General features: G+C 41.1%; 1 protein-coding gene across 1 annotated transcript; it reads left to right on the top strand.

Moving 5' to 3' along the window:
• The first annotated feature begins 3097 nt into the window (after nt 1-3097).
• On the top strand, nt 3098-12169 carry LOC114592834 (autocrine proliferation repressor protein A-like). Its single transcript, XM_077920134.1, has 8 exons — nt 3098-3287; nt 4231-4405; nt 4972-5020; nt 6193-6315; nt 7390-7488; nt 7602-7691; nt 8136-8265; nt 12114-12169. The coding sequence occupies exons 1-8, from the start codon at nt 3098-3100 to the stop codon at nt 12167-12169; spliced, it is 912 nt and encodes a 303-aa protein (XP_077776260.1).
• Nucleotides 12170-13257: the final 1088 nt, after the last annotated feature.

Here is a 13257-nt window from a genome sequence, read left to right as displayed (position 1 = left end):
GGAGCTTTGCAAAGGCTTTGAATCTCTTTTCACTTCAGCCGTCAAGAATGACATTTGTGATTATGGTGATTATGTTTCTGAGTATGCCAGGACACATTGCTCCCTGAGCATGTATGGAGTGATGATAGCAAACCCCAGGCATGTCTTTTTCTTATTACATGTTGTGAACATGTCAAAAACCACTTTTGTATTTTATGTGAGTGCACTTCTAGATCATCCTGAAGCACAGATATGAAGCAGAGCATTTGTTGATGTTGGCACTGCAGACATGAGCAGAGGAAACACTCGCACAATAGTAACTTAGAATATTACTTGAGAGAAAGCTAGTAATCGTTTGTTTGGGACATCTGTTACTGTCCTGATAGATCTGTGTGATGGGGACCCACTGACTGCAAGGCTATTTCAATAGCAGAGATGTCTACAACTACTCCTGAGAATGATCTACTGTGTCCAGGATCTACTGGACACTGTTTTTGAATCCAGTTCATTTCAATGGTGTTTGCATTGGAATAATGTTTGAAATCATGAGCAGGGTATCTTGTATGCGAATGGTGACATATAAATTTAAATCATAGCATGAGCAATTCTTAGCACTTTTCCTGTCTCAAGCACGGAGTAACAGGTTTCAGTAAGACTCCCAAATATACGGTATGTTTTAAGACTGCATCCTTTCACTGCAATTCATAGTATGGTACAGCTAAGAAATCGAATTCTTAGGGTGGGTAGTTAGTTGGGCTATTAGCCTATCATAACGAAAGGAACAATGCCTATCTGTGTTGTAAATACTGTCATTCAGTTGAACCTATTAGTTTTATTTAGGCTAAATAAAATGGATTTATGGACTTTCCTTCATACATTCAGTTGTGGTGACTAAAGGTAGAAATCCCCTTGCAGAAGCCCATTAAAATGAAATAGGAGCACCACTGCCCTCTTTTGTTGTTCTTAATCATTGCAATGGCATTTATGCAGGTGAGCTTCCCAGTGTATTTGTGCTAAACAGAATTCCAGGCAAAGAGACTGAAAGCTCATTTTTACTGCATATTCTTAAAAGATGGTGTGGCTGTGAGAGGGCAGGGCTGTGACTATCATAAAAGGACCCTGCACTTCTGAATTTGGCACTAAGGTACTGCCGCTACTCAAACTGCACGGGATGAGACTCCAAAGGGGCAGCAGATGCAATAATTCAGCAGCCCTATTGCTGCACAGCCTTGCTGAATCATACAGGGCCCTGGGTTGTGCTGCACAAAGGAAGGAAATTGGTGTCATGACCCCTGAATCTATCGGTGACCTAGATACTGAGTCAGAGCCTGCAGGGTGAGCAGATGCTGCACTGGGTCAACTTCAGGGATCAGAGTTGACTGCTGAAGATAGGAAGGCCACTGAGGCTGTTGGACAGGGAGGAACCTCCCACACAATTATTCAGCCGTAGTGCCATCTCTTTTCCAGATCACCATTCGGGTACCTGGGTTCAACAACACATAAGTATTTATCTCAGGAATTCCCACAATCCCAGCCACATTTCCATATGCAGGCTGCAAGGGTACATTGCTATGGAAAGCTGGTGCAACGCTCAGCAGGGGTGCTGTGGCCCCAGCTCATGCTGCTGGAATCCTCCCCAAGGTGCTATCCAGAGAATGGCAAAAGCAGTTTATTGTGCTAATCGTTCTGATTTTCCCAAAATACACCTCAAGAAAAAGAAAAAAGAAAAAAATATGGCTACTTATACTGTTGGATAGCCAAAATGATTTCTCCTCTTAAATGAAAAAACAATTTAAACTGCAAGTAGTGTGGCGACTGCACATTAGAAAACACACAGGACATGGGAGTCTCACCTAAGGCATTTCATGTTCGCTTTTGGGCATTGCTCGAAAGCCTTGTCTTTGATAGCTCAAAGGAAATGTCTGTTAGGGCACACTTCCAAGAAACAAAGGGTGGCAACAGCATTATTTGCTTAGGGTAGGAACAAATATTCTGCCAAACAACAATAGAATCCTGATCAAGAAGAGAAAATTAAGAAACGTTCCAGGAAACAAAAAACGAAGGCATGTTATGCCTAATAAGCTACTAAATGAACCTACCCTGTTTCAGTCATCATGTTAGATTAAATACAAAAAGCACCGGAAATTTAATTCATTTATAGCAACATTTAACAGGGCGTGCTTTTGTTATGGTACATGCAGTTTTGTATTTTTATGCTGACGTGTCTCTTCTTCAGCCCAGTGGAACCATGTTTTCAGTACCGTCAAGGACAACATCCAGATCACTTCTGAAATATTTTACTTTGAGGGATACTTACGAAAGAAAAAAAATTAAATAATGAAAGTAAAATACGGTAAACACTTTCTAAGTCAGAGAACAGACAGTTTGAATCATTGTGAACAAGTTGCTTGAGGGTTTTTGTTTCTAAATTCACATTTGAATGAGCTCTAGATAGAGTGAACACCAGGACTGGAATACAACTCACTGTCCCTAAATAGTTTGGGCTCAAGGACAGGCAGTAAAATTTACCACCTAGGGCCCCCATACACAAACACATATACAAACAGCAGATTTCAACAGTTCATAATGCCTTGCATTGAGATTATACACACTGTACCCATGCAAAACAATGTACCTCTCTTACTAACTGTAATACCTGAGAGTAAGCCTGCAAGGAAGCCCATTACAAAAGGGCATTTGCTTCTGCGTTGCATCAGGCAGTGACAGGAATGAAAAAGGGAAGGGGCAGGGTCTGCTTGCCAACATGTGCCACCTTTTTCTTGCTCCACTTCAGTCCAGGCCTGAACCCATCCTTCAGGTATAGCAGAGCTCTCAGTGGCTTCAATTTGATGATGTGGCTGGGAGGATGCCTTGTGACTGGACGTCACTGAAGAACAACTGGCACATTTCCATCTGCATAAGAGCTGCCCTGAGCATGTGATTGGGGGCCTTCCATGCTCAGTGACCTTTATAACTACAGGGAAAGCCTATTGTAACATTTATAGAGGGAACTGCTCTGTAGAAAAGCTCTAGTGTGCGCTGCCAACCTACCTGTTGGTTAGTGTGATGTGAAGCAACTGGGACAACTGCCAGCGGGACACAGTCAAGTGACTGGACTATGTATGCTGCTGTCGCCCTTCTCCTATTGACCACTTGCCTGCCCTCAGGATGGATGGTGAAGCAGACGGCCCTGGATGACTACGTCAAGCAGCATGACCCTCACTACAGCTACACCCTCAAGAACAAGGAGGACACGCCAGATGTCACCATCTATACCCTCAACATGACCTCCCTGAAGTGGCTGGATGGTGAGAGCAGAGGATGGCAGTTCTTCGCTTGCCCTTTTCATTTGAGGAGGATGAGAAAGAGCGGGAAGGAAGCCTAACATGATGTGGAGGCTGCTAGATGGGTGTGATCTGCTCTGTGGGAAGTAAGGAAATGTGAGGAGGAGCAGCTACAGGCCTAGTCTCTCCGTGGCTGGCTAGAAAAGGGAGCATGGTCACTTCCCCAGCTTCTGCGGAAAACATAGTTCTGAGGCAGAGATCAAGACATAGGTCCAAGCAGGAAATAGAATCTCTTTAAAGTTGTTAATTCGCACAAATTATTAAGGTTGGAATTAGAAAACTTTGTAAGGTCAAGGTCTGATAAAAGGGTGAAGTTGTCCTGTCTGAGAATGTAATGAAGAAGAAATGATCCACCATCAACAGAACAACTGCAGGGCAATTGGGAGCTAAGCTTTAATTAATGCAAAGGTTTGTGCTGGGTCATGCGACTTTCTTGGGCCAGCAGCATTCTCCTACCAAATTTCTCCATATCCCAGATATGCCCACAAGGAATTGTTCACTTTAGAGCCCAATCCAACGTGAAATGTTTTCACATATTGCTGCATCTTGCTTAAGCACGAGGAACAAGATACATGCCCCAACTTCCAGTCATACTGACCCTTTATCGGGGGATTTTCCTGACTGCTTTTATGATGACTCTTTTTTTACTTAGTGCATAGTTCTTTTGGTGCAGATTCCTGTGTGAATCAGTACACTGTTCTTACTGTCTCAACATTCCATTCCATTTTTTGAGCTACGATTGATGGGGTTGATGGGATTTGGAGTCTAACAACATCCCTGCCCAAATTGATGTTGGGGGGCTGGGGCTGGTGACCTTCCTTTCGCTTCATATGTCCTAACCCTGTGTGTGTGTGTGATTTCTCTACTATTAGATAAATATCAGTTATGTTTCTGTGTATCCATTCAGATTCTGAAGTGGATGCAACAGTTTGGTGGCATGAACTGACCATTGTTGTCCCCCAAAACCCCAAAATGACGAACTTGTGTTTGCTGATGATTGGGAATGGAAGAAATGATGATGTCCCTCAACCCATGGACTTAAGGGTTGATGAAGCCATTATGACAGCAAAGTCTGCCGGTTTGTAAGTAGCAAAAAGAATCCCTGAGAAATGATTATGACACCAACTCTGCTTTGTTAACACTGTTAAAGAAATTAGTAGCCCTACTAGAATAGAGAACTGTGAAGCAGATGTTTAATGGTAATCTAATCCAATTCACTGTATTCAAGAAAGTTTCTTTATGCTTATTTCTCGGGTCATCTGCCTCTCAGCTCCCCAGTACATATGTACAAATTATGACCAAGATGTTTCTTGAACTCTTTGTCACACATACTCAGATAGGGCATTCAAATCATTTAAGAAACTATGACCATGATTTACTGTTAATTAAAATGGCAGCAAAAGAACAGGAAATTAATATCAGTTTGCTCTTCTCTGAACTGCTGTAATAGTGTGTCTTGATTTTAGCAAATTTTATGACTGGCCCCAAAGCCACCCAGAGTTGTTGGCTCTGGTTGCTTTGGCATCATTGCCTGTCAATCATAGAGCGTATTTGCTTGTGTTGATGTTATTTTCAAAGAAGCATGGAGCACTTTCACAGCCATTGCAGAACAGATACTAATGACTAATACTTCGCTTTGTCTCTGAAGTTGCACAGCTATTTTGAGGCAGATCCCAAACCAGCCAATTACCTACCACGTAAGTGCTCTTCCCACACTCTCTTTCATACTCTTATGTGTGTCCACAGAATGAATTGATTGGGTGTAGGGATGTTCACATCTGACAGTTTTGATTTCTCTCTGTTTCTCATCCACCCACCCACTCAAACAAATCTAAAGTTCAGTTCTCCACAATTACGCACCCGCCTATGGAATTCTTTTAGGAGCTTGTGAAGTTTCATCAGTATTTTAGTGCAAATTTCTCCTAATAAGCACATTTTGTGTGTGTAATTTCCCCTAATGTACACATTTTTGCAAGCACTTCCCCTAATATTACGCATTTTAGATGTTATTTTTTCCTAATACATCATTTACTTGTTATTAGTTTCCTTCCACACACATCCCTCTAGGCGATTTACAATAAACCAGGTAAAAAACAAAAACAACACAATAAGCAGGGCATATATTTTAAACATATGCACACAACAGTCCAAAATAGACACCCGTAGCTAAAGACCCATTCATCCAACGGGGAAAAGCTGTTGGGAAAAAATGTCTCCAATAGTTTGTAGAAAGTGCAGATAGTGAGCTGTCCCTGTTCTGTGGAACAGAATTCCTGCTGGGATACAGCACACACCCGCTCTTTGAACCTTCCACAAACAATAGAAGACATTTTTGTTTAGATACACTTTTCCAGCTGGATGAAATAGCCTCTGCCATAGATGTTTTATGTTGAATTGTTCTCAGATTTATCTCCAGGCTGTTCTTATTTTGTATGGGTTTTTAAAGCAGCTACACGTTTGTAAATTGCCTTGCTACATGCATTGAAGGATATGCTAAAATAAGCAAATAGAATAGCACATGCACATTTGTGCGTGCATTATTTTGCTGGCGTACTGCATCGTGAAATCTGAGTGGACAGGTGTTTCATTTCACATATTGCTTCAGACAACACAAATGAGGGACATTAATGCTAAAACACTAGCCGGTTTGAATTTCTCCCCTATCCCTCACTGGTATTGTTTTCCAAAGAAAACATTTGTATTTCACTTTTGAGATATTGATCCTCATTCTGTCGAGCAGAATCACTCAACCTGTAACAGAACTGAACGAACTCATTGCTATGCTAGAGTAATAGATCATGGCAGTTCTCATTCCACGTGGTATGAGAACTAGGACAGGCCTATCATGTTTGATCTGTTTTGCTTCTAGAAAATCCCTATGCAAGAATGCAAGAATGGCATTGAAGATTATGCTGTTTTTTGTTCATGGAGGAAGTTCATAATTGACAAGATGGCACAGCCAGATGTGCTGATTCAGTTCCCAATGGTCAAGGTAACTCTGGCTTCTTCCTTCTTTCTGGATTGGTGGACAGACACTGCCAACATTCAGGAACATGTTCTGCTTCTTCCCAGCAATGCAGTAATGCTAGAAGAGTAATTTTAAAGGTTTCTTAAGCTGTAATAAAAACCTTAATAGCAGCATGGGATCATTCTTTAGAGGAATTGCGGGTGGGGGTTGGGAGGGAGGGTAGGACCGGGGAGAGTCCCCCTTGTGCTGCTCAGGAGACTGGGAAACAGCTGAGAGTGGTGAAAAAGGGTGCCGGACCACAGAATAAAGTTGATCTTTATTCTAAGCCCCCCCCCCCCCCATTTTTCCTACTGCTTGGCTGAGCCATGGGAAGGTATACTGTCAACCATGTAAGATTAGGCACTGGCCCAGAAGCAGCCTGGGAAGTGCAGGTTGTACGGTTCTGAACAGGAAATAAGAAAAAAAGGCATGTTTCATGGAGACTATGCATATAGACTAGAGAATCTACATATGCCCAGAAAATGTGCAAAATGAAGTCAAGATACATACATTTTCAACAGTCTGTTTGGGATTATACATAATGGCCAGATAATGTTCAAAATTTAGCTGAAGATATGAACAATCTGCAAAACCTATTAGGGATTATGTATAATTGCCAGTGATATACAAAATTCACTTGATATATGCACATTTCCCTGGCCTTGCTGGAAATTATGTGTGATGATCACAAATTCTGCAGAATTCCCTTTGTTGAGGGATTATGTGCACATTCTGCTTGAGACCTGATGAATGAGCACAGTGTTGCAAAGAACTAAACACAGAATATATCAGAGGGTGAAATTAATTCATTTTGTTTCTAGGAGAAGGATTTGTAAAAAATATCAGTGAGGTGATGAGTGCTAATTCTTACATCAGTACACTGTGTGTACCCTCAGTATTGCCTTTGCAGAATATAGGGTGCCCCTGTTAAAGCTCTGAAGACAAACCACCTTGTGATGGCACTGTGACTATGCCATTCTAACAATAGAGTATCCTCAGAGTCTTTGCAAGTATGTCCTTTGAATTCCAGAGGCTGTAATCCTTTTGTCTTGTGTTCAGGCCACTGTGCGAGCCATGGACACCATAACAGCGTTCTTACAGAAAGAATCTGCTGGAAAGATGAACCTTGCCAAGTTCATGTTGACAGGTGGTTCCAAGGTAGGTACGAAGGTCTGTGCTGCTTTGCTTTCCATGTATGTAACTCATCAGTTGCATGATCCTCCTTGTTTTCTTCTTGTTCCCAACCTCATTATTTTGTCTCTTTTTGGCAGCGTGGCTGGACTAGCTGGCTTGCGGCAGCTGTGGATGAAAGAGTTGTGTCCTTTGCTCCACTTGTATTTGATCTTTTGAATATCATTAAGGTGAGAATCCAGTTTCTTCACAGTAAAGTAAAGAAGAGTAGAGAACAACGAGACTGTACAAAGGGCAATGCGCTATGTGTGTGTAGTAATTCTCCATTCTACAGGATTTCAAGTACCGTATTTTTTGCTCTATAAGACTCACTTTTTCCCTCCTAAAAAGTAAGGGGAAATGTGTGTGCGTCTTATGGAGCGAATGCAGGCTGCGCAGCTATCCCAGAAGACAGAACAGCAAGAGGGATTGCTGCTTTCCCTGCGCAGCGATCCCTCTTGCTGTTCTGGCTTCTGAGATTCAGAATATTAATTTTTCCCTCCTCCAAAAACTAGGTGCATCTTGTGGTGTGGTGCGTCTTATAGAGCGAAAAATACTGCACTTAAGCTTTGGCACTTGCTGTATGGAAAGTCTTAATGTACACAGAGAACTCACTTCTGGCTGCTTCGCTTCAGAGCTGGCATCATCAATACCGAGCGTACTGTGGCTGGACATTTGCATGGCGGCACATACATGAACTGAAAATTACTCAGAAGCTGGACACTCCGCGGTTCAAGATATTAACTTCGCATGTTGATCCACTTGGTGAGCACTTCTTATGTTCTCAGATTTCTCTGATAAATGATATGGTAGCAGAAGAAAGGATAGTTGTAGAAATAGAAGGAAAAGGCAAGTTTGGTGGCGCTACAATGCACGGAACAAGCATGGAAGAGTATGGTGTTATGCAGAGGCTCGACCAAATGAAGTCTTTCCCACTTTGGTGTAGATCCATTATTTTGTCTGGGGTGGGGCAGGGTAGGTAGAGCAAGTAAGCAATCAAGCTGGTCACTGATTAGACACTTTTGCACGCTATCCTTCAACAGCCTGCCTTGAGTAAGTTTTCACTCCCTTGCTGTCTTCCCCCACTCCAAACTTCCAACTCCTTTTCTTCTTCCTCTCTCATTTCTCCACTTCCCCTTCCTCTGCCTCTCCACATTTCTTCCTCTATCAGCCAATTACCGGCTTTGTTAAGCTACAACAGCCACTTGGTATACAAATTTTGTTAAATAAAAAAAATATCTGTTGTGGCATGTCATTAATTTTATATAATCTGCCGACTTCAGATTTTGCTAGACTGATTCTGGAAATCAAATGAATATGAGAACTGCTGCAATTTCAACACCTGTGTCCACTGGACAGAATTCTCCCACGTCCTTACATTCTGCCCCCTTTAGGAATTTGTGATCCTTACTCCATTCTACTTATTCTTTATTGCTTCTGTGCAGTCTTGCTATCCTTTTTATGATGATTTATGATAAAACAAAGTGGTAGCAACCTGAGAACCATATGTTGGTCATTTCTAAAACAGTTAATTTTCCCATCCCCAGCATATAACGAACGATACATAAACAAACCCAAGTATCTAATCATAGCAGCAGGAGATGAATTCTTCCCTCTCGATGATTCCCACCATTTCTTCAATGAGCTATCAGGAGCAAAATATTTCCGGTGAGTTCATGCTGCTGCTCTCATTTTTCCTTTTACTATCAAACAGCAGCCCATGTTCCGCAAAACTACAGCAAGCTAACTCATTCCGAGCCAAGAAAATCTGGATTCTAATTTGCATCGGTTACGTGCATTTAAATGATAAAACCTTTTCTCGCTTAATTCTGTAATGTGTTACTGTTGTGCAATAATTCTGCATAGTCTAATCAAGGACAATGGCAAGGAGCTGTGCAGAATACCAAAGCTTCACCCTTGATAACAGGAAACTTTAGTAGCTCCTGTGGCTTTTGAGACTTTACCAGGCACACCCCACACACTCCCAAGCATAGGACAGGATTCAGCTAACAAACACAACCAATGGAAGCCCACACAAGGACTTCCACTGGCACAACAAGGTTTCCCCCCATTTCTGCACCCCCTTCCAGTTGACTGATGGGTTCAGGAGAACTCCTGGAACACAGGAGAAGAGATAAACAAACTCTCTTTTTTGGAGGAAGGGCAGAAGTGACCCAGGTTGTTAGGCAGTCAGTGGATGGTGTTATTAACCCACCTTTGTAATTAGAATGATAAACATGCAACCACTGAACAAAATGCTAGTTCAGCCATCACTCCAATCAACACTGCAATGTTTCTGATGAGTGTCTGCCACTTATTATTATTATTATTATTATTATTATTATTATTATTATTCACTGTGTTTCCATATCCCTCTGTCAATTTGCTTGCCATCTTACTAATTAAGAAGGATTAAAAAAAGAAGCAGCCTGCAAAGCAGTTCTGCCCTCTGATGAGTTGAATCTCGATGACATAAAGGACACCAACCAATGGGTTTTGCGCAAAGGCAGCTTTTGCTGTGTGGTTCAAATTAATCTATTCTTTCAAATTAATACGTTCAAATTAATCTATACTTAAAAATGTTTACAATTGTCTTTACCCTCAGTAATTCCTGGCTTCATTTTTTTGAATCTCTCAAAAAACTCTGAAAGAAAAGCCGCCCAGAGTGGCTGGGGAAACCCAGCCAGATGGGTGGGGTATTATTATTATTATTATTATTATTATTATTATTAGGTTATTATTATTATTATTATTATTATTATTATTATTATTATTATTAGACTTACCCTTGCAAAAGCCATGCTAGTTTTACTTCAATAAGTCTTGCTCTTTTATATGCTAATTCTATTTTTAATAAGGGTTTTCACCTAATTTCACTTATTAACTGGCCTGTTACTTCCTAGATCCCCTCTTGGTTGCATTTTAAAAGTTGGTGTTACCTGGGCCCATTTGCATTCCTCAGACATGGAGACAGGTCTTCGGAACCAGTTAAATATTTTTGTTAGAAGAACAGCAATTTCACATTTGAGTTCTTTAAGAACTTTTGGGTGGGTAAAATCTGGTGATTTTCTGTTTTTAATTTGTCAGTAGAGCCTAGAACTTGGCTTCAGATCCCTGCTGCAAAATTCACAGAGGGTTTGAATTAGAATACTTCCCCCCACCCGCCACCTGTATATTTTTCTATATGTGTATATTCCAAAGAAGAAAAACCCAGAAAGAGTCAAATTTCTGTGATTAGAGGAAATATGTAATTGCTTTGTCTATTGCAAGGGAGCTATTATTTTAAAAACCTCTCTGTTGCCCTGCAGGGCCACCCCAAACAATGATCACTTGATGACACGGGACCCATCGATTAAAATATCGATTGCAATGTCGGTTATAAGCTTTTTTCTTAGCACCATTTTGAATCTGAAAATGCCCCAAATTTCCTGGAAGAGAACCGAGGTGAGGAAAACTCATGTTGCAACATAACTAATTCAGTCATGAGACTTGTTTTATTATTTACTTCAAGCCATGGGTACACATAGCCTTTTAACTGATGAAAATCATAGTTTATCAAGGACACTCTGTTACGTTCAAGCTTACTAGGAAATTATCGGTATTATTGGAAGCAGGAAGCAGGAAGCCTTGGCCAATGTTCCAATAAATGACAGGAACAATTATGACATTTGGCCATTTTCTGAGGGCACTTGGTTGGTCTTGAGCTTTACTGGTACATATTAGAATATTATGACATTTCCTTCTGGCCTTTTAATGTTACATTCAGATACAGTAAATATTTAAATAGGCTCTATTAGTATATGTATATGAATGTGCCCCTTTTGAATTATGGTGCTGGAGAAGACTCTTGAGAGTCCCATGGACTGCAAGAAGAGCAAACGCATCCATTCTTAAGGAAATCAGCCCTGAGTGCTCACTGGAACGACAGATCGTGAAGCTGAGGCTCCAGTACTTTGGCCACCTCATGAGAAGAGAAGACTCCCTGGAGAAGACACTGATGCTGGGAAAGATGGAGGGCACAAGGAGAAGGGGGCAACAGAGGACGAGATGGTTGGATAGTGTTTTCGAGGTTACCAGCATGAGTTTGACCAAACTGCGGGAGGTAGTGGAGGACAGAGGTGCCTGGCGTGCTCTGGACACGACTAAACAACAACAAAAATGAATGTGCCCCTAGAGGCAAAGCACAAAGAAAGGTTCTTAATTTCAATGAAACTGAAAGGTTATTAATTTCAATGAAAGCTGTAGGTTGATTTCACACAGACTGTTTCCTGACACATGTTTCTATACTAGCCAGCTAATTAGGTGGCTGCTGTTGAAATGAGATCTTTGGGATCTACGTAGGAAGAACCATTGCACAGTGGTATTTGCTTTGCATGCTGAAGGTCTTTGGTTTGATCCCTGATGTTTCCACATAGGCCTGGGAGAGAAACCTGCTTGTAATCACCCTAGACAGCTGTTGCCAATCAGTGTAGACAAAACTGAGGTAGATGGACCCAATGGTCTGACTCCGTATAAGACAGCTTCCTATAGAAAACTATCATGTCGCTGATAGAAGAAATGGGTGATAGCTTGAGGAATACTTGATATTTCTGTCCTGTTCTCTCTTTTTCTAGACAAAAGCTACAGGTATTATCGAGCTCTACACAGATATGGAGCCTTCAGCAGTTAAATGTTTCTTTTCTAACACTTTGGGTTCTGAAAGGTAGGATTTATTGTGCATGATTTATTAATACAAATATACAGAGTTGATATAAATATACAAAGAATGGGACAATCTGTTAATCTTGGTTGTATCTTTCTTAAATTCGGTTCTCCACATTTCTGCTGCATTTTGCAAATTACTGTTTTTTTAAAAAAAAATCCTCATGAAAAATTGCCAGCATTTTTGTGTGCTTTTCTCTCAATCTCCACATTTCTGTATGTCGTTTTGTCAAATATACATATTTTTGCTAACAACTCCCCCTAGTGCTTTTTTGTTCTTTATTTTCACTAACCTATGCATTTATATACACACTTCACCCTAGCATTTCTGTGCACATTACTTGGCTTGAGAGCTGCATTGCAAACTTCAAAGACATGTGAATTTTGAAGGATGTCTGTGTTTTGGTTTCCACTTTATTTTTGAAAGTGTGACAATGTAGGTTCGCTTTTAAATCTCTACAGAGAAGCCATTGGGGTGTTCCCTTCCTTAAAGTGTGCAGTATTTTCTCTCTGGAAAAAAAGAAAAGAAAGCATTCTGAGTGCTCTTTGTGTCTGTGAACAGCTCCACAAAACATTATAGTTTTTTATACTTTTATATGTTTTCAAACCTACAAACAAGATTCATAAGGGAACTCTGTGGGTGGATTACTGAATATGCTCTAGAACTTTTGGAATCAGGTTGATGGTATTGAAGAACCATCAGAATGGCTGAGTCATCTGAGTAGTAGACAAAGAGTATTTTTAATTGCTTAAACATAACGATCCCTTTTACTTCAATAAGTGAACTATTGCCTTGGCAGTGGTAAAGGTACTCCTGACCGTTAGGTCCAGTCACGAATGACTCTGGGGTTCCAGCGCTCATCTCGCTCTAGAGGCCGAGGGAGCCAGCGTACAGCTTCCGGGTCATGTGGCCAGCATGACTAAGCCACTTCTGGCGAACCAGAGCAGTGCACGGAAACACCGTTTACCTTCCCGCTGGAGCGGTACCTATTCATCTACTTGCACTTTTACGTGCTTTCAAACTGCTAGGTGGGCAGGAGCAGGGACTGAGCAACG

The sequence above is a fragment of the Podarcis muralis genome, chromosome 2 (assembly GCF_964188315.1).
Source record: "Podarcis muralis chromosome 2, rPodMur119.hap1.1, whole genome shotgun sequence".
Lineage (NCBI taxonomy): Eukaryota > Metazoa > Chordata > Lepidosauria > Squamata > Lacertidae > Podarcis > Podarcis muralis.
This window is presented reverse-complemented; position numbering and strand designations above follow the sequence as displayed.